The sequence below is a fragment of the Manacus candei genome, unplaced genomic scaffold, assembly GCF_025592945.1.
Source record: "Manacus candei isolate 608988 ecotype Guabito, Panama unplaced genomic scaffold, ASM2559294v1 h1tg000044l, whole genome shotgun sequence".
In the NCBI taxonomy this organism is placed as follows: Eukaryota; Metazoa; Chordata; class Aves; order Passeriformes; family Pipridae; genus Manacus; species Manacus candei.
This window is the reverse complement of record NW_026138092.1, coordinates 2645010-2666494: the sequence shown is the minus strand read 5'-3', so window position 1 is coordinate 2666494 and position 21485 is coordinate 2645010. Positions and strand designations below refer to the sequence as shown.

Sequence of the window (21485 nt, the reverse complement as noted above, 5' to 3'; positions counted from 1 at the left end):
ACTGCTGTTGTGTTAAAGGAATATGTCCTTGCTCCTTCCATTCCCTGATCCTCATGCATCTGGTGATCACTAATGATTATTTTAATTCTTATAACTGTGGTACCTCATTTAGTGTCAGGACAAACATCTGTGGACATCATTGTGTAGACACAACCTAAAATTCTTGGCAGAGACTCTCCTGTGAATCCTCTGCAGTTTGTCATGGCTGTAGCTATATATGTTTCCTTATCCTCTTGCCCAGTTACCATTTCTACTTCCAGGGTTAAGAGTTGTACCTTTCCATCTTATATAGTGCTGTGGTTTGTTCCATTAATGGCCAGTGAATATAACTGTCTGTTCACCTTGCTGTCACCATATCATGTTCTGCAGTTCAGTAGTTTGCTTAAATAATAAAACAGGAAAAGAAGCCTCACAAGACATAACTGTAACACTGCAGTCACAGATACTGTAATTTTCTGTGAAGAAAGAACTGGTGTCTCCATTCTCAACTGTTAATCTCTTTTTATGCCAACACAGTCAGTCACACCAGTCATGGTAAAAGAAATAAAGGACTTAATGTATAAAATGTGGCATCTTTTCACTATAACTTGCTGTGATCAGTTATTTTTATCTAGGGTTGTTCATGCATATGATACCCCATGATCTATTTTGTTAAAAATGTAGTTGCTAAAATAACATTGGGTTTAGGCACATATTTAGATTTTTTCATTATATACTCAGCTGAATTTCTCCTTCCATCTTTAACCAGAATGTCAGATTGAAGCTTCACATTCATGTTTTCAACACCACTACTTCAAAATCCTCTGCTCTGTCTAGCATGCCATGTCTTGTCATTTCTTGTATTCTACAATCCATTGTGTTGTGGTAATAATATAGTTTTTCTGATGTCAAGGTCACCTCCCTCTCCTGCCACTGCAAGATGCCAATTAGGCAATGTAAAAATATACTTTTCAGTAGTTTCCCACTGTGTCCTGCCTCCTGGGCTTTTTTGGTTGCTCTACTGAAAAGAACAGGCTTCTCTGTAAATGCAGAGTCCCCACAAAATGGAACTTGGAATGTGGGCAATACTGGTTTTAGTCAAGTTGATAATTGAATTTATCCATCCTTAATACATTGGAAAAAAAAAATCCAGCAATCCTCTTTGTATCTGCACCTTCCTGCAAGGATTTCACTGCATATTTTCTGCATAACACAGATCCACATAACCCCCAGGCAGGTGTTTCTTTTACCAGAACATTCTCTCTGCTTCCTTCAGGCTCTGTGTGTCACCTCGGTCTGCTCTAATGGCCATTAAAGGTTTGGTGGGTACTTCAGCTTTCATCCCTGACCCTGGTCATGGGTGCAAGGCACAAATGAGCTCAATTCCAGCACTGAACAAAGGCTTTTCTGCATTTATGCAACTCATGTTCTCTCTTGAACTTCAGAAAGAGGGTCGGGAGCCACGTGAATTCTGAAATGAGTTTGGTTTTAAGAACCATTCATTATACAGTTGAACTACAGCCAGGAGACCACTCCTCAGGAAAATCAGTGAATTTAGTAGGGGGAGTGTAACAGACAATAAGTTAAACCTGTCTGGATATTCTCTCACAATAACAGAAACCATGTCAGTGTTTCTTGGGAAGATGACTCTGTTAAAACCTTTAGCTTAACGACCACTTATGTTAGTGAGAACTTCTGAAATAATTTATTTGATAGCTTCTTGTTAAGCCTGTACAACAATTTGTTATAGCCCCAACCTGATAACATACCTTCTAAATACTAATTATTCTCTAAGTTAAAGGTTACAGCCGTCTTTTTTTACACTGAGCAAAGTTCAGGCAAAACTGCAAGATTCCCTTTTTCCCCATGAATTGCACGAGCATGGGGAGCTTGGCTGATTTCTAAAATACAGCACCTTGGAAAAAGATTTACTAGAAGATAACTTGACATGTGATGTATGAAACCACACTTAAATATAGCCCTTTTTGAGCACGTGATTTGTCCTGAGGATGAAAAAGGACAAATAAAAAAAGTCTTAAGCTTTTTTCTTAGGAGCAACATCCTAAGACCCAGTGAAGGGCTTTTAAAGGAAATGGGGTCTGTTTTGTTCAGTGTCGAGTGGTGCACATAATCTTTTGTTTTATGAGGTATTTGTGTTTAGTCAGTTCCCCTGCTCCCCTGGCATAATCTTAAATAAAGAGTAATAATTAGGATCTACCTCTAAATTATTTTCCTTTTTTTACAGTATAGACTACTCTCAAAACTAGTAGAATCAAATAAGAGATTACAGTTCTCTGGACGTTTCACACCGAATTCCAGAAGTTTCTAGAACTAGAAACTAGAGCACCATAGTGCAAGCTAAAGGAAACTTCTACCATTTCACAAGGGTGACACTGAAAACAGACACAGTGTGAGGAACACCTCGGTGTAGACTCATCCAACAGAAGAACAGAGCAGTGGGGAAGGAGCTGCAGTGATGGAGAACACTGGCCAGAAACTATTTTAATATAGAGTTTATAAAATAATTACTGTTCAGGAAGTGTAAAATAGTGGATTCTCTTTTAGAGTATCAAAAGCTTGAATTTTCTGCATCAGTGGAAGCAAAGGGCAGTTACAGCAGTTCTGATAGATGATGTTGTATAAATACTTGATATAAGCTGTTTAACTTGCTTTTGCAATAAATTATTGATACCTTAACAGTGTATGAATAGGTTGTTAATAGACCCTCAAGGGTTTCAGATATTCTGTAATGCACTTAGCTCAAACAAGCAGGTAGTGGACAGCTGAAGGGAAATGAAATGATACTAAAAAAAAGATTACAGAGGCTTCATTTTTATCTTTCTTGGGTCTTTCTTTCATCTTTCTCCTGCAACACACACTGTTGGCACATGACATGCATTTCTTGACCATATCCCTGTCCCTTCTCAAACTTCATTTATATAGTGAGGCTGAGTTTTCTAATTTGTATTTTCCATGTCCTTGATCAGCACAGTGGCCATTCTCTGTACTACTTGTTGGCAAAACGTTCCTTGGACATTTATCATCCTTTTTAAAATAAACTCATTGTATTATTTAATTCTTCCCTAAAATTATGTTTCATTTAATAGCCTCTGGGGAGGAATATTGTCAAAAGCTTTTAAAAAGTTAAATAAATTATGTCAATCAGGTCCACTTCATCCACTTTTTTTTTAATGATAGTTAGAAAATGCTTTCAGCCTACATAATCCTGTGGGATTTTGTCCCACATTTGTTTCCAAAAAATACATGCTGGCTGCAAGAATGTCATATTCCGTGATGACTAAAGCAATAGTTTCTGTCACCATCTCCTGAGCTTGCCAGCTTTCATTTATAAATCAAGTGGTCTCCGTTATGCTCCCAAACAACATGCTCCAGTAATTTGGATGTGGAAACAGAACTTTCTGGTACAGAAAATAAACCAGCAGTGGCTCACTTCTTACTGCAGGAAACAACTCCATGTCCCTGCCGAGGCAGCGCGGTTGGAAGTTGGGCTTTATGAGCCCATTCTGAGCTCCAGCTGACATTGGCTGAATATTGTCCTGTTTGATACGAGTCATACTTGCAGAGATAAATAATTGATTTCATGAAAATTTAGCAGTCTTCAGCTCAAGGTGACCAAGGAAGGGTTTATTATCAAGGATTCCGGTGCTGTTTATGAAGTTTATTAATGCAGAGACCATCACTGGAAACACTATTTATCCTGGATCAGAATTTATTTAAATGCACAGGAACTGTGTAGCTGGGAATTAAAATTTATTTTTGTCTTCCAAGGGAAACAGAAAAGCTAGTAATTTTCAAATGTTCCAGTTCTTCCAGTGTGAAATTCCATTTTGAATAGCTACAACTCTTGCAGATGAAATTATTTGTGTTGCTAAGCTCTTTGATGACTAAAAATGTCACATTATTTCCTGAATTAAATGCAGATTTTGCATATGGAACGCCCACAGCAGCTAATGTTGAAGCCCATGGTATAGCCTGTGCTTGTTCTTGCATCTGAGTCATTAGTTCTCATGCTTTAATAACTTGCTAAATTTGCAGCTGAAATGAACTCGGGACTTCTCTTGTTAGCTTTCCGTTGGTAGCATTCTTCCTTGGAAAACTGTGGTGATACACGGAAAAACTGTGGTTTTGTAGTAATTGTTATGAAATCATCTAATGATAAAGGACCAGACAACAATATTTTAGTATTTTGTATTCAGAATCTCTTCCACAAAAACCAACAGGAGGAATACTCTTGATCTTCAGAGGGAAATATTTGCCTTTATTTGGCAGCGGCATCAATGTTTTTCTTTGAAGTGAAGTGCAAACTGCCAGTGGAAGAAACTAGGGTTTATAGGAAGAAATGTCTTTTCTTTCTGAGTTTGTCTAATTTTTTTTTCTTTTTTAGTTTCCTTTTTTGAGTTACTTGCTGTTGCTTGTATGGACCTTTTTGGGAACCGAGTGTTGCTCTATATTTATTCAGGGTGCCTGTCTGCAGCCTGTATGTGCTGAGGGAGCTGATGCTAGAAAATTATTCAGTTTTGTTTTGGACAGAAGAAACAGTGACACAGGAGCTCCAGGAGCTCTCCAGGCAGGGGAAAACGTGTTTTAAAAAAACTTTAATCAGGAAAAGTCCCTCTACACACAAACATATTGGTTGATGTCAATGTAGCCTTAGGGCTCATTCTGCCTGCGAGTGCTGTTGCACTCAATATTGAAAAAGAAAAAAAGGAATTATTGAGAAAGGCATTTCTTTGACCATATTGGTAATCAGGGCTGTCTCACTGAATGGTGTGCTGTGGGAATGTGAACATTCCAGTGCTTGTCTCATGTGGTGCTGGAGGAAATAAGGGAATTACGCCGTACAAACTGGTCCTTTGCCAGTTTATTCCCCAAGAGTTCAATCCGAAGAACGAGGGCACATCCAAGCCCCACAGGAGTCTTCATGGCTAAAGATGGAAGAAAAACTACTGCAAGACAGGCATTAGTACTGTGGAAAGAAAAATCAAAGGCATCTGGGGAAGAGTTGGGCAGTTCTAGAGCTTCCTGGAATGTCACTGAGCTGAATGTAACAGAGTGACAATTGCAGTTGTTACTGACTGAGCTTCATGCAGCTTGTTTGTGCTGCTCTGCCCTTTGTCTGGGTTTTAAAATACTGAATTTTGCATTAATGCTTCGTAATTTGCAGCATCACTGAGCTCCAGTAATGTAAGCAAGGATTTTGCAGGCTGAGACACAGAGGACTGTTAAGTGGGATGATTTGGGCAGCATCCAATCATACCTGACTCTCCATAATCAGTTGTGTCTTTCCCCCTCCTTTAGAGTTAGGTGCATTAAAGTAAAAAATCAAACAATTTGTTCTAGACCCAGTGGAGGAAGAGAGTAAGATGATCTCTCCCTCAGGCTGAATGTTTTCCTGGATTTTAAAGGAACAGAGTAACAAATCACAGAGCATCTCTTAACTCAGAGTGTAATTAAGTTTTCCATTTAGGCTCTTCTGAAGTGATCTGTCTGGATGCCCAGCACCACTGTTCTGTTTCTTTGTAGTACCATTTGCCTCTTTAAAGGCAATTTCCTTGAAAAAGTAAACCCACAGTGAAAATTACTCCAACAGTGGAATGTATATTTTTTTTAAAAGAGAAAAAGTAAGTGTTTGTGCCTTCAAGGTAGAAAAGATCTCCACATGTGCATATGCTAAAGCAGCTCTTTGGTTTTAATTAAACTTCAAAAATAAGTAGTATGAGTGGACTTTGCTGTGGAAGCTGCTGAATGGATGTAATGCATGTCAAGGTGCAAGTTTTCAATCCTTTGTAAAGTGAATATGTACACAAAGTTTCTATGTAGAGATGTTGGCTTTTATTTGGTGTTGGTATTAAGTTACTTCTAGAAGTAACTTATCTGACAAGTCAGGTAAGCCAGGACAAACACATGCAAATCATGTCCTTAATGATTTGTGAATTCATGCATATGCTGCCTGATTCAGTTCTGATTCCTGAGGACAATTCCAGAGTATTTATGGGGGAGGTCATGGCAGTGCAGAGAAATGGCTGAAACATTTTGAATTGTTTATTACTGACTATGTTAAATGGACTTCAGCTTTAGAAAGTTTAATAAATACAAGCCTGTTGGAAGCTCAGAGACCCTTTGAGAAAATGGAGAACATGATGCAGAAATGCCTTTGGAAATCAAAGAGCAATATGTTTGCTTTCCACATAACAGTCACCAGCCATCCAGATGAACATCCTTATTGGGGAAAAAATTACCCAGCCACTGCTCTTCAGTATCTGCACAGACAGAAAGGCTTTGCATCTTAGTGTTATGAAAAGTATGTATGTTCCCAAACCACTCTGTGGCACCACTCTCTGCCTCCATCAGCTTCCCTATCAAACCAGTAATTGCTTTATCCCCTCAAGTCCATTAATTTTCTGTCTGCTGTGCCACCCAATTATTGATTTCTCCCCTCATCCTGATCAAATCCCGCTCTCCTTCAGCTTGCCCATGTTCTGCTCTACAAGGGCCTGTAATTGCCTGGTGTCTTCCCATCCACTGTTGCCACCACATTGCCCAAGGCACTCATTTTTGTCAGCTGCAAACTGATGTAAGTGAGGCTGTTGTTCCAGTGATCACAGCACAGAGACACAATCGCAGCACAGAAGTTCTCCCTCTGTCTGCCTCTCAAAAGCTATTACTCCCCATAAATGTACAGAGACAGGCAATTACTTCTGCTGCTGTTAATTGTTTCTCCAGGTGGGAGGGACCATGTCCTTGGTGCCATCCTGTTCAGTGTTACAGTACTGGGAGCTGGCTCAGCAGGGTTTTGCTGGGAAGGGAGTGAAGCTGCCAGAACATCTCCACACTTGTGTGCCATGGCACTAAAGTTCGTGGGTTTAGGATGAAATAGCAGAAAATCACTTGAAGAAAAAAACCCAAGGCTGCCTTTTGCAGTAATTTCATTGTTTATGTACTGAGAACAGAAAAAGAGAAAAAAAAATAGAAAATATCTGTGTGTATGGGGGTGCATGTTTGTATTGTGTGGTATAAGGCAGTTAAATTAGCTGATAGTTTCTGTTATAACCATGTATTTACTCTTTTTTAAGGTCATTGCAGCACTCATTAACGTTACTGGAAGACGTTATTTGAATTTGATCGTTTAATTTTCATTTTTTTCTCACCACAGAGGAGCCTGTCTATGCACCTAATGTGTTCAAAAATCACATAATTGGTGGCTTCAGATTGCACCTATTTTGAGCAAATGGGTTTGGGATACACAAAAGGCAGCAGCAGCTGCTGCAGAACTGTCAGCTCCACTCAGGGCTGGAGAACACTGAGCCTCCTGCTCGTTCACAAGGAGCACTCCCAGCAGCAGAGACTCTGGTGACAGGTGGGACTTGAGAAACTAATGACAGACACATGAGGACTCTGCAATTATTGATGAATCCTCTTCAGAACTCTCGTGGTTAAAAAAATAAGGCATTAAGTGGTTTATTTTAGATAACCCAGAGTATTCCTTAGGATTGTAATAATAGTGTTAATATCTCCAGTTTAGTTTCTTTCTAGATTTCTGTCTGATACCAGTTTGTGACCTCTGCTAGTTCATAACATTTTAAAAATCACTGGGGAGCTCCAGTGTATTTTCAGTTGTAGTTTTTCTTCTCTATGTGGTAAAATAGAAAATAATCTGAGATTTCAGAGTATTTGGTGTAAAAGAATAAAAATATTAGAACTAGAGAATGGATTAGAGAGAAATATCTTTCTCCTATGTCCTCACGCCCTTTTTTGTGGTGTTTTGGAGGTTTGGGGGTTTTTTAGGAGTATTGTTAAAAATACTTTATAATAGGGAACTCCCAGTCTGCACATTTCAGCTGAATTTCTCAGTTCCTCTGCTTACTGGCTTTCCTAGACAAGGCTTCAACGAATTTTTCCTGCCCCCTGTCCCAATGGTTGTTATCCTTATACCTTATATACTTTTCCTCACATATTTCTTTCCTGTTTTCCCATGTTGCTGGTGGGTTTTTTTTGCTTTTCCCACTTTCTCTAGATGCAGCTGCACAGGTCAATTAACTTGGAATTATGAAGAGAAGCAAACTAGGGGTGGAACAACAGCAATGAAGGGATTTCTGGGGGGGTGTCTGAAAATGCTAAAACTCGAGTGTGGCTCTCGCTTCCCCTTTTGGTGTTATTTATATTTATATTTAGTATTATTAGACTATATTTAGTCGTTACCAAGGGTAAAATAAAAATAGTTATTGTTTCTTTGCAATCCTTCAGGAGCAAATCCCTGCCTAAGTCAGTCTGAATAATAATAGTGTGTTCTTCTCGTGGCATTTGTAGCCACTGCCACCTGAAAATCATTATAACTCGCTCAGTCTTTTGAATCTCTTCATGTTACCAGGATTGTCAACTTTCTAATGAGAAAATACCAACACTTAAAGGACAGTGATGCAATTTGACTTCTAACTAGGCATCTCTTTTTAAAAGCACAGAATAACTTTCATACAAGAAGTCATGTTCTCTTTTTTGTGAATAACCCTGGGGTTTTTTTGTTTAAAAAGACATTATTCCTCTGTTGGAGGTGATGATAATATGTGGATAATTTGTCCACTTCCTAAGCAGTGATTGTGTCTCACTTCCATGGATCTGGTTAGTGGATTACAAAGCTAGAAGTGACAGCTATGGCTATGTAGAGCAATTTTTAGACTGCAGATTTCCCTGAATTAATTCCTAATTGATCAATTTGAAAATATTAATACTTTTGTTTTTACAAACAATCTAAGATTTTCAAGTCCTGGGGAATCCATTGCCAATTGTGATTAATTAAGCAGAAAAGACACTGTTGTTAGAATAAATTTTGCTGTTTGCTTCCATTCTGAACTCATCTCACTAGCTCTTCATCTTTGCCCCTTACAAGTTTGATTTAGACAGATTCTGCTAAACATACAAGTTTTACTGCTGTTTGTGAGTAGGGTTGCTTGAGTACCTTCTACCTTTTATTCAAGCCTCCAATAATTATCAAAGGGTTTCACGTGCAAATGTTTAGCAATTCAAGGAGGTGCAGAACTAACAAGGTTATTTGGTTTCTTTCAAAAATAATTTCTCCATGGAAGCTGCCTTGCCTTCCTGTGGCTCAGGTATTAAAATTCTCATTCTGTGAGGGGAAAACTGAGTCCGTGTACGAAGCTTCAAATAATTGGCTTTCTTTGGGTGACAGTATAGGCTTTGGTTACAAAGCCCAGATTTCTCAGAGTGCTGAAGCACAGCTGGTGTTCTTTGAAGAGGGAAGTTGATGTTTCACATTCTTGGAACCTTGGGAACATTTTGAGATTGATCATGTGTTTTTTCCATGGTAAACTGGATTATTCAGAGAAATGCTGCTAATGAGAAGGCAAGCCTGTCATCTCTCCAAGCGTGGTGTGACACAGGAACGAGGAGACACAACCTGATTACAAGTGGCTGGTTTTTATGCTCACACATAACTACAAACACCTTACAATACATGTCTTCCCTAGCATATCTTAGGAACACTCTTGTCTGATCAACAGGGACATTCCAAAGCTGCTCTTTGAGTATGAATAATAAATTGCCCAAGAGTAGCCCCACAGCTTTATTTAAGACCTGTTCTTCCAGGAGCTTTGGTTTTGACACAAGTTAAAATGTAATCCCTCTAGTAGGTAAACACAAACTCCTGCTTTAGAAACGAACAAAAAGTGCTTTATAACACACACTAAATGGCAAAAGAATTCCTTGAGAACAGATAAATATCTGCCCAGAGAGATGAGTGATTGTGCTGCAGGATGAACTTCTGAGTGGTCCTCAGGGTCAGAGCCACAAACTCCTTTTCCAGAGCCAGTCAGAAAACTCCATGGATTGATAATTACAGTAGGCTGAGCTGTGACAGAAATGAACTCTACTGCTGAGCTGAGCATGCAGGTAAAGATTGAAAGTGGGATTAATTACAGTTAAGATTTGAGCACTTGGACAAGTGTTGAGAATTAAACTCACTGGCAGCAAACTTCCTACAATGTTGCCTCCCCTTTCTTTTGTTCACGCAGACAAACTTTGCAGAATCATCACTTGGTCTCTTTAATGTTATTTCCCTATTTTTGAACTATTTCTGACATCTGCCACTCTAAATAAGTATTCTTGGGGTGATGTTTGCCTCTGAGTTTACCTTGAGGTGCTCATGGAAAATTCCATAAGAAAACAAATTCCATCATTAAACGTTTGCAGAACAGCTTAGGTGATAGAGGTAATACAGATGTCACCATAAGGCATAATGAGAAGAGTGATCTGGGGTGTTACACAGAGGTTACAGTATTCTCTCTTTCCATAGTAATGTACCTGGCCTCAATCCAAAAAATAAGAAAAATTCCAGAGCAACAGTAATGAAGTGTCTATTTTTTTCCAAAGAAAGTGATGATCTAAATGAATGAAGCTTGCTAAATATGATAGGAAACGTCACAAACCCACTGTCAAGCATGACACACCTGGCCATAAAAAGAACCTGTCAGACAGAACTGAGAAAAAACTTGGGAGAATCAGTATCAGAATTCAGGCAAAAGATAGAATAAATGGAGGGGAAAAAAGGTTAAAATGGTAAGAAATTAATTATTTGCCTTTTTAAAGGAGCTTTTCTTTTCTGATTGTATTAATTTATCACTGAACCATTACACTTTCTGCCAGTGTGAGAGTGAGGAAAGCTCTCTTTTCTATAAGTAGGGGAATTTCAATAATTTCCTAAGAGTTTGGCTCAACTACTCGAAGAAATTGTACACACATAAATGTCACAATAATTGGTTTCAGACAATTCAGAAATTGCTGAAAGTTTTTCTCTTGCAAATTTAGAAAGTTAATTATGCTAATCTCCAAAAAGAAGTGACAATGAGGTAATCCCATTTCTGGTCTCTACGCTGTAATTTTTTTCAAGCATCCAACGATTTTAGGAGTAATGTGCATTACTGGTTTTACCTTTTGCTTTGAAACTTCATTCTCTGAGCACAAGTCAATTTTACTGGAGCTTCTGTTTCTGACAAGCTCATAAAAATAGGCAAAAGGGTTTACAAAGTGAATTTAGCTTTGAGCCCCAAGTAAAATGATTCACACCTAAAGCGATGGACAGCACAGAGAAGTAGAAGGTTTGCTATCAAGAAGGCTTGGGCTGAGAAGTCACACACTGATGATCAGCCAAGCAGTGAAAAATGTCTAATTGCCAACTTTTTGTTTTGTTTTTCAGTTTGATGCTGACAGAGATGAAGAGGAAGTGTTCTCTGACATAAGTGCAGCAGTTGACAATAAACTATTTGCAAACAAAGAGGCTGCAGCAGGTGAGTCAATGTTAGATTTAAGGAGCCCCATTTGTTACACTGCATCTGACCTTGGTGGGATGCTGTTTTCACATTCCGCAAGTGTGGATATATGTGCTGTAGCAGAGTCTTGACTGGCCTCAAACATTTGCACAACCAAGGGAAAAAAGTCTTTTGACACTTGGAAGCTTCATACAACCCACCTAAAAACTTCTCTACAAGTTAACCTTAAAATACTGTGGCAAGTCCAGTAAACTGTGTTATAGTGCAAAAACTTTATAAGTGGATCAAGTCCAGCTGTCAGCAATACCTCAGTGTTCACCAGAAAACCAGTCCTGTGAGATTAGTGATTGTACTTCCTCCCTAATAATAATACTAATTCTGAAACTGTGTGGGAATAAAAGTCAGGTGTTTGGGGCTTTCGTTTATTTGTGTATTTATTATTTGTGTTTACTGAGGCTTCAGTGTCTTCAAAGAAAAAGCCTTTGAGGGGCAAAGGACTGCAAAAGAATTGAAGCTAAAAATCAAAACACTGAATATATGTAACATCTGTCAGAAATATTTTGCTTGAGGGGAACAGAAACATGTTCTTTGGTAACTTCACAACTTCTTTTTACAGATGACATCCCTGGCTGTTTTTTAAATAGACCATGAGGGTTACATAGGTAGATGATACAATAAATGTCTTCTGAAACAGCACAGAAGAAGAAATTTCTAGGGGAAATGTGTTCCTGTAAAATTTACTAGCTTTATTACAACAAATGTTATATATATATATAGTAGAGAAAATCATGTATCTGATCTCTCCTCTGTTTAAGGGAAAACTCATCTCCCATAAATTGGCAGGCAGAATAGACTCCTTTATTTGTAACTGTGAACAATCATTTGGGCCCTGCCAAGGAAGGAGGAATTGATGAAGCACAAGGAAGTAGCAACACATCTGTTATCTCTTTTTGACAAAGGGGAGATTATTTTTTCCTGCTGGAAGGCATTTGCAAAGAGCAGTGCCTCGGACAGGAAGATCAGGTCATGTTTTGAGGAGCTGAAGGGCAGTTCTGAGCTCTCTGGCCTACAAAAGCCACCCATAAGGGTATTTTTGATCATGTTCTAAATGAGACACAGATGAAGGATTGGGGGGGGTGAGGGCAGGGAGAGGGCAGGGATTGAAAGGGGGCTTGGGGAGGGGAATTGAGAATTACAAAAAGTGCACCAGCTGAGAAACCACAGGTTTCTAATGGTCAGCCTCGAGCTAAGATGCACACAAGAATAAAGACAACTCCCTGTCTCTGTTCAGTGGCACACTTACCTCTTTTGTTCCGAGCCTCATTCAGAGAGGCAAGAGGTTGATTCCAAACCTAAAATGGCATTCCCACCATACATGTTGGTAATTGCCTGTGGATTCCCTGATTAAATGAGCTCAGTGCCAAATAGCAAGAGGAGAGAAGTGTCATAAAGGTGCTGGCTCTGACAAACAGCTTGACAAGACCTAAACAATTTGCACAAACCAGTTGTGATTCTGGAGGAGTTCCAGGCAGTTCCTTGAAAGTCTGATCTACTTAATAAATCCCTCACCAAAATAATTGGAGAGCTCTGAGCTGTAGCAGATGCCATGCCACAAGCATCTAATTGGTGCCTAACCTGAGCACTGATAACAGTCAGGAGGTTTGAAGTAGGATTTCTGTCAGATCAGATATTTAATTTCTAGAGGTTGCAATTCCAGCATTGCCTTGATCTCACTTTTTGTCTTTTACCCTTATTAGTGATATTGCAATATATTGTGGTTCCTGGTAGCTACTGTAAACACAGTATTTCTAATATTTTTGTGCCTCCACACCAATCTAATTCACGTTATAGCTGTAAAATCCAGTTATAATCGACTTTGTAACAATATATGCTGAAAGAAAACAACTGAAATTTTTATAGATTAAAATACAGTTTTCTCATTGTTGCCCTCTACAGCATCTTAAGACTGTTGCCAAGAGCAACAACCTGTCATGAGACTCAACAATGTAAGGTTGCAATAAAATTTGTATTAGAAGCGTCTTACTGAGAGGAAAATTCAAATGTAATCATTCTAATGCTAATCAGTCCTTCAATAAATTATTTCTATAATATTCCACTTGAAATTTATCTTCTAAACATTTGTCTTACCCAAGTGCTTACATGCAACACGTATTAATTGAGTTATTAGATGGTGCTTCAGAGCATGTTCCATAACATAAAAGGACATTTTTATTTTATTGAGCTTAAACATGCTATTAAGAGAAGCAGCATGTGTCACAGGGTAGGCTTAGATTACTCTTCTGACAGTCAGTGTTGAACAGGGCAAATACTAGAGTTGTTAAAATATGAGCAGGGGCATATTTGAGCCAGTGAACCATATTGAGTGGAGTTGCTAGCAGGATTCCAGATAAGTAAGGGATTTAAGCAAGGTTTGGAAATACAGGAGCTGATTTGCCAAAACACAAATGTTCCAAGGAATAGACTTAATTAACTCGCATGATGGGGCATTGATGCCGTGTAATGGGAAGTTAAATCAACTGCAGATAAATTTAGACAGATCAGTCCAGTTTAGTTTCATTGTATAAATGAATTCAGTGAAATGTGAAAAAGCAACACTTGACATTTGCATCCATGAAAACTTAAGGATGGATACACTTCCAGAGAAAGTGCCATGCACCAGGCTCAGAACCCTGGAATGTTTTGTAGGACCACAGACATTTATGGCCACGATCCCATGGGCTTTGGGATGGATTTCTGTGGCAGGAATTACACCCCTGCCCGTAGCAAGCAGACTCTCTGAGCTTTCCATGACCAAATCTGTGCAATTTAGCTCGGGAGCAACAAGCAATATGTGAAATGCATTCTAAAATGTGATGTGCAGCCTCCTGGTGAAGGAATGGGCTGAGCAGAGCTGTGCTCCCCTCTGGGGCAGGGCTGTCTCTGTCCTGGCTGTCAGACCATCCTCATGCACCTTTAATTCACCTCAGCCCTCGGGGCTCAGTTGTTGCATCCTCTTGGGTTCCTGGCAAGACAGAGCTTTATGAACAATGCCTTCGGTGTCAAGATACAAAACGTGGCAAAAAAAAGGGAGTGCGTTGTAGCTGATCTGCTTTTTCTTATTTCATCAGCCTGCACCTCCCTGGAGAGCTGATTATTCAGTTAACAGGGATTTAATAAAAACTTGCAAGTGATTTATTTTTTAATTGGGCAGTAGTGTACCTAATAAAATCCTCTTTTCTTTCCCTAAGGGGAACACAGGGCACATGAAAATGTCCAGGTCTGCCTTGCCTTAACTTTATTCATGCAATTAAGGAAGCATGTTTTAAGCCCTAAGAGTACCTTTGCAGATCAGGTGCTTGCAAGTTGTTTCTCCATGGCAGTAGAACTTTTATGCATTTTCTTATTTTTTTTTTTTTAACTTGAGTTTCCCCTTTTGCAATTGATGAAGTTACTCAGATCACCTCAATGGGTTCATACAAGCATAGGAAGGTCCCAAGTTAACCAAGAGCTGAGATTATTTGGTGGAAGGGGAGAGCAAACTGAGCTGGAGCATAGCAAACTCCTCCTGCTGCACCAGGGATATCAGAAGTTCTCTTACATGTCCCCTAATTCCTTTACCTGGTCCTGGGAGCAGCCATTTGCTTCAATTCATTTCTGGTAGGTTTGTCTTTAGGCAGTTTGAAAAGGGTAGAGAAGTCTGTACACTTTTCAGTGATGGATGGTTATGGGGTTGGTAGTTTTCATTAAACCAAGAAAGAAACCACAGATTTTTCAATTTGCCTTGAATAAACCCCAGAAAGAAGCTGTGTTTTCCCAAGGACACCAGCGTCCTAGTTCAAGAAAAAAGGCCTTAAGATGCTTGACCATATTAAAATTGTATAACCATTATGGCTTTTATCACTTAAGATACATTATGCATGAGTACTCATTTTCAGCCTGACCTTTGTATTTAAGTTTGCAGCACCATATTTCATATTAATGTTTCTAGCAAAGGATACGGACTGCTCTTGGTAGTTAAGTGACAGTTAATCAAGTGCCTTTAATAAAGTGCACACAAGTGCCTTTAGAAGTGATTGATGTGCCAGAGTAGGCCAGTGCCAGTGACAGCTGAGGCTTAGATAAATTATATTATCAACAATGACACGGTGTTAAGAGTGAGATGTCAGCTGTGTAAAATAAATCAAATAGTTAAGATTCTCTCTATTTAGTTGCAAATATCTTTTAGAGAGAGGTGTTTTCAAAAGACCATAAACTGTATATGCCAGAGAACATGCTGCATATGTACAGGAGGTAGCAGGAGTGGTAGCAGGAGTGGTAGCAGGAGTATCATTCCTTTCTGTAGTTTTTTTTTATAGCAATCTGATAAAGTATACATGAGCACTGGGGGTGGGGGCGAGGGAACCAAACCAAACCCAGCAGCAGATGGTAGATGCAGGTCTTTCCCTGGTGTCTGTTATGTAGTCCAAAGAGTTAAATTGAAGATTAATTTGGCAGCAGTTGTGATACAGATTGCAAACTAAAACACCCTGGAATCATTCTCTCTACCAAGTTACAGTTTGGTCATCATGACATGCAGTGCCTCTGCTCTGCTCTCTCTCTTAGTGATATTTAGTTTGCCACCTACATAGATTATTACTGTGTAAACTTTAAAAGCAAACAAAGCCAGATAATACATAAATGTATCTGGCACGAACTGAACTGCAAAATCTGTTATTGATGGTGCTTGTTGGAGCGAGAGACCCACACAAACAGTTCTAATGGTGAGAAAACACCGGGGCAGCAATAGATTTAACACTGTGTGTCCTCAGTGCCAGCAGGAACATCATACCAGGTAGGGACACCTGGAATCCAGGAGGCAGGGAATTGTTTTCTTTACCTCATTAGTGATCTTGTTTGGCTGGGGACATGTGGGCACAAACCAAAACACATCTTACATTTCCCCTGGTGTTACCACATGAGGTTAGTGATTGGACTCATCTGTGGCTGCTGGCTGGTTACAATTTTTAGATTTCTGTGTATCTTTATGGGATTTTTTGTTATTTAAATAACACTGTGAAAAATACTCCATAGTGTGCCTGTTGATGTTTTAATGTTTGTTGAACATGTGCAGTATTTGGTTCGGGGCTGCATGTTTGGGAGGACCCAGGAGGCCATTCCTTTCTTATTGCCCAGGATTGAACTAATCTGAATGGGGTGCCAGTGCCAGAATATGATGTCCATGCTATACCCTTCATGTGTTCATATAGAAAGATGGTTGGTGGTTTATCCTCCCATTCTGGTTTAGCAATGAGTACCCCCTTAGATGACTTCTTGAAGTATCAAGCTCAGTTTCTGTTGTCCTGCACCTTCAGCAGCTCAGCTGAAGCCAAACTGTAAAGCTCAGCCAGGTCAAGGCTTCTCAGCAACTGAATTTTGTCATCCCACTTGCACGAGAATGCATTCTTGCTGGTCCTGCCACGGGGAGATGACAAGGAGAAGGGGCAGAGCCACACAGTCACCTCAGAAAGGGTTAGAATAGGATGGAAATGGGGACTTGACAGCTGGAAGCATGATGGTCCCCTGTCAGCATCACTCAAGGATCCTTATCTGCTAATCAGCAATTAGTCAGTATTTCCTTTCCTAAACGTGGTTGATATTCTCCCCCGAGTGTGGCAATTTTACAATTGCAAGTCATGGCACGCAGAACACCCTGCCCAATAAATATGCAGTGTAGCTAAACCAATTCACCAGTCGGCATAACCCTTCCTTATTAAGATTTGGAGTAGCTTTTCTGGATGCTTTGAAGGCTTTGTTAATGAAACACCGTTCACCAGAGTACTCTGGCACATCCGAAGGGTCCCTTGGATCACAGTTTTTGCACGGATACAGATTATTGGAAATATTACAGTGTTCCATCACATAAAGTGAAAATTTCCAAACCATTTCCAAACCAAGTCTTCATTTTCTTTCCTATTTTAGGGTCAAATGAACTTGATTGCAGTCTGATTATGGATTCTGGAGATCCTGTTTATACAGAATTTGACTTTGAGGACCAGGTAATTTTCTGTATATATGGCCTCTCTCTAGACAGTTTTCTAGTTCATGTAAGTGCTGTGCTATACAATGTGACTCAACAAGGTGGTGGAACTTTAAGGGTGCATAAGGCAAAGGGTTTTTTAAGTGCAACATAAGTAAATTCACAATACACAGAGGTTGCTTTTTGGTTAGGAGAAAAGAGTGAATATTATTGTAGTATTAAGAGCCTATAACTTCCATTACTGTGCATTGCTGAGTTTCCTCCACACATTTTAAAATGTTGGCACATGTGGCAAATGGAGTTCCTAGAATGCACTATAGGTCTGCTGTATATTTAAGAAGAGGAAGTAAAACACTTTTCAAAGGAGCAGCATGAAAATACAAATTGTGAAATATAACTACGACCAAATCAAACATTCTCCCCTTGGAAAAAGATTTATCAGAATTAAAAACAACAAATGCTCACAGCGTGTTGAAATCAGCCTTTCTACTGATCTTGTTGGATGCACATCTAAAAACTAAATTTTGATGAGTGTTTTCCTTGTAGAAAGAAGGCTGGAGAGGGGGAAAAAAAAGTTTGTGTACATCTTTCCCCTGTAACCTTCACCTCCACACTGGTAAGGTCACAAACTGAACCATGGCGGGTTCCTGTGGCTTGGATGCTGCACTGAGGATCAGTGTTACTGTTCTTGTTACTCTGCTGTGGATAAGCATGAAAAGAATGACTTAGAATTAGAAGGGAGTATTTTTAAATTTTTAAAGCCATCTGCCTGTCACACCACCATACTTAAGGGTGGTGGTTTTGTATGTTTTGCTTTCTGTCTTCCACTTCTGCGCGACTCTGCTCGTGCTTCCTTCACAAACACCTCTCTAGATTTGGCAAAGAATTTTAATCTGTGTTGCTGTTACCGTTCAGCTGAATGCAGCTGCAGATGTTTTCACGTCTTCCCTCATTATTTGCAGAAGATATCTTTCCTTGTGGTATTTTAAAGCTGGTGACAAAATCAGGGCCAACAAAACTGAATTTTCATTCAGTATCCTGGGGTTGTTCTTGGTTTTCTTTCACAGTCTTCAGTGCGACACTTTATCCTCACCTGCAACATGTTGTATGTTCTAGCCCTATTTGTTTCTTTTAATTTATAGATCCCTTTACTATTCTCTCTCTTTGGCTTAGTTATTTCAGTCTGGCTTTTTTCAAGGAGGCAGCTTGTCTCTGCCTCCAAATCCCATTTTAAATCCCTTTCTTTCATAAACCCTTCTCTGCCCAGGAAATTCTTAAATTTCTCATCATCTTTGTCTTGACTGTACTGCTTCTTTATTGAAGGGTTTAGGCCTATAAAGCAAAATGCATATTTAAATTATGTTTGGCTATGTTGATGCTAAAAATAGATTCTTTTGGCAAAGTATGAACACTAAAGAAATTATACTCCTGATTCGTAATGTTTGAAATGCCGTTCACATAATAAGCCCAAGTTTTATAGATACAAAATAAAATTAACAGAAACATATGAAAATTATACTGAGACCATAACTTCAGATGATACAGTTCACTGATGATACGTTGCACAGCCCATAAAAGCACGGCCTGCAGTTTTGAATGCACATGAGACTAAACAAGGAGACTGTGACAGGACCTTGTTGTCCCTGTCAATGGCAAATATCCCTTGAGCCAGATGTGGCAGGCAGCTTTTCTCATTATCTGGCTAAATTTGCCATTCTGGCAGGAGTGCAGTACTGATAGCAAACAGAGAAGGAGAAATGAAGCTAAAGCAGGGCTAAAATCCCTTCAGTCCAGGACAGCTACATAAATATGAGGTGGCTGAGAATGACTCGCTTCAACCACAGGGTTGGTATTTTCATGCTTACTAGTGACGTTTTAAAACATGTAAATATTTCTATTGCTAAAGAAATATTTTTATACCCGGTTTATATGAGATGCCTTGTACAAATATAAAGAAAATATATGCAGGAGAAAGCGATTGCAACCAAAAGCCCTTGCCATCTAAATTTTGAAATTATGCAAGCAAGTGTTGTATACAGAAGCAAAGAAGAGCGTGGAGATTACCATAAAGTCATAATCCCATCTATCTGCCCTGTCTGAAAAACAAAATGAGAAATTACTCTCTGGAAGGGAAGATCAATAACTAAATTGAGGAGTGAGGAACTGCTCACATTGCAAACTTGAGCTCATTTTGACTGTGGCAGTGATTTAATACTCCAGTGATTTACCACATGCTGTTTACGAATTGTGTGAGGCATCAACAACCTTTACTCAGAGAATCTCAAGTGGAAAAAGAATGCATGTCTGGATACAAATGTGTCATGCAGGGATGTTATTGCATAGGAGATCTGTCATGAGAATGTGGGGGATAGGAAGGCTGGTTTCTAAGCAACCTTACCCAGCTGAGCTGCTAAAAATGACTGGATTTTAGGAGAATATCTTGGTAGTCACTGAACCAGAGGAGTTGGGGGTTACACAGCGTGTCCTGAGGACAGAGCCACAGCTGGCAGGGGGTGTCACTTGGCACAGATGGAATGGACACACTCGGATACCATTGCATTTCCTCAGTCCTGGAATGAGCCAGGAAAATCTCCAGGGTAATCTAAGCCAACAGAGTGTCAGAGTTCTTCAGATGCACACCACTTCTTCCAGAACGTCTGACTGAGGCAGGGCCAAGGAGAAGGAGTGCTGTGGTTCCAACCACGGATGCAGTCATTAGCTCACGTAGGAGTGCTCCAAAATACAGCAAAGGCCTTCGAGGAACACTTGGTACCTGTTGCTGAAACACTGCAAAGCAACACTAATGTAGACAAAGATCTGGCTTTCCTGAAAGGGGAGATGGAATTTAAAACAGCTCAGAAAAAGCTTGAGCTTTGTATTGTACATTTTATAAATGAATGTTCAATTAAATTAATGTAACTGAATTAAAAGCAAGCTGTTGGTTTACTACTGGCTGTGCATGAATGCTTCAAGAACTAGAACACCCATAATCACTAAGTCCCTACAACACTGAAAGGCAGGAGAGAAATACCCACTTAAAAAAGAAAAAAAAAGAAAAACATTTTTTTCTCCAAATCATTAATAATTATTTTTCTGGGTTTTTTTTTCTGAGATCCTGGATTACAGAAGGAATAATCTAGTTTTTCAAAATGACCTAGAAATACATTTTGCTAACAAAATAGAAATAAATAAAACAGAGAGTACCTCTCATTGAGAATGCCTTGTGGAAGAACCAGCCAAAGTTTTATGTGTTAGCAATCTCCATAGCCTTTTCTGGAATAACGATTACACTACTCAGTACTCGATTGGAAAACAGAAAAGCAAAGTAAAGTCATAGGTTTCAGATATTTTCACCCACGTTAAGACTTCAGGAACGTATTTTGGGCAACTCATTTTTGGGGGCAACAGCTTTATAGAGTGTTCTCAGTTTGCAGAACTTGCTGTCATGACTGGTGTCTGGTTTAATAAGAATTGGCCTTTGCTGCTGGAATGCTCTCAAGTGTGATAAAGGTTTTTACAGCTCGCTGTGTTCCTTTGTACTTGCCATTCAATTCCTCAACTTTGCCAGAGAGGCTGTCAATATAATGCCACTTGTTTCCAGAGAACAGACAAGTTTTATTTTTAACAATTGGATTTTTAATTAGAAACCTACCATTTGGCTTATTGCAAGTGCATTCAGGCCAAAAGGGAGTATTGAAAAATTGGCATCAGGGAATCCTATCAAAGAGTTCCAGAAGAAAAGAGCATCCAGTTATTTTCTCATGAAAAGAAGCCTTTCAAGACAACCTTAGCTAATCTGAGGAATATTTAGACTAATTAGAGGAAAAGTTAAAACACACAGTCAGGTGACTGTAGAGTGAATACACTCCTGAACAAGTGTTTACGGAATTGATAACTCTAAAATTTGGGAAATGTGCATGTCAGGCAAACTTCAAGTAAAAAAGCCTCAGAAGTATATTTAGCCCCTCTAAGTATTTTGGACAGTATTATTGGACAGTTTGGGTTGGAATGGACCATAAAGATCATTTTGTTCCAATCCCCCTGCCACGAGCAGGGACACCTTTCACTACACCGGGTTGCTCAGACCCAGATCCAACCTGACCTTGAACACTTCCAGGGATGGGGCAGCCACGACTTCTCTGGGCAACCTGTGCCAGGGCCTCACCACCCTCACATCTGCAAAACATGGA

The 21485-nt window shown here is 39.4% G+C and overlaps 1 protein-coding gene across 1 annotated transcript in view; it reads left to right on the top strand.

The window, feature by feature from the left end:
* Window positions 1-21485, top strand: part of AK5 (adenylate kinase 5) — a 76346-nt gene that overhangs the window by 25604 nt on the left and 29257 nt on the right. The window contains exons 7-8 of the mRNA XM_051796063.1: window positions 11207-11297; window positions 17238-17314. Coding sequence (XP_051652023.1) covers window positions 11207-11297; window positions 17238-17314 — 168 coding nt within the window. The remainder of the gene's footprint in view (window positions 1-11206; window positions 11298-17237; window positions 17315-21485) is intronic.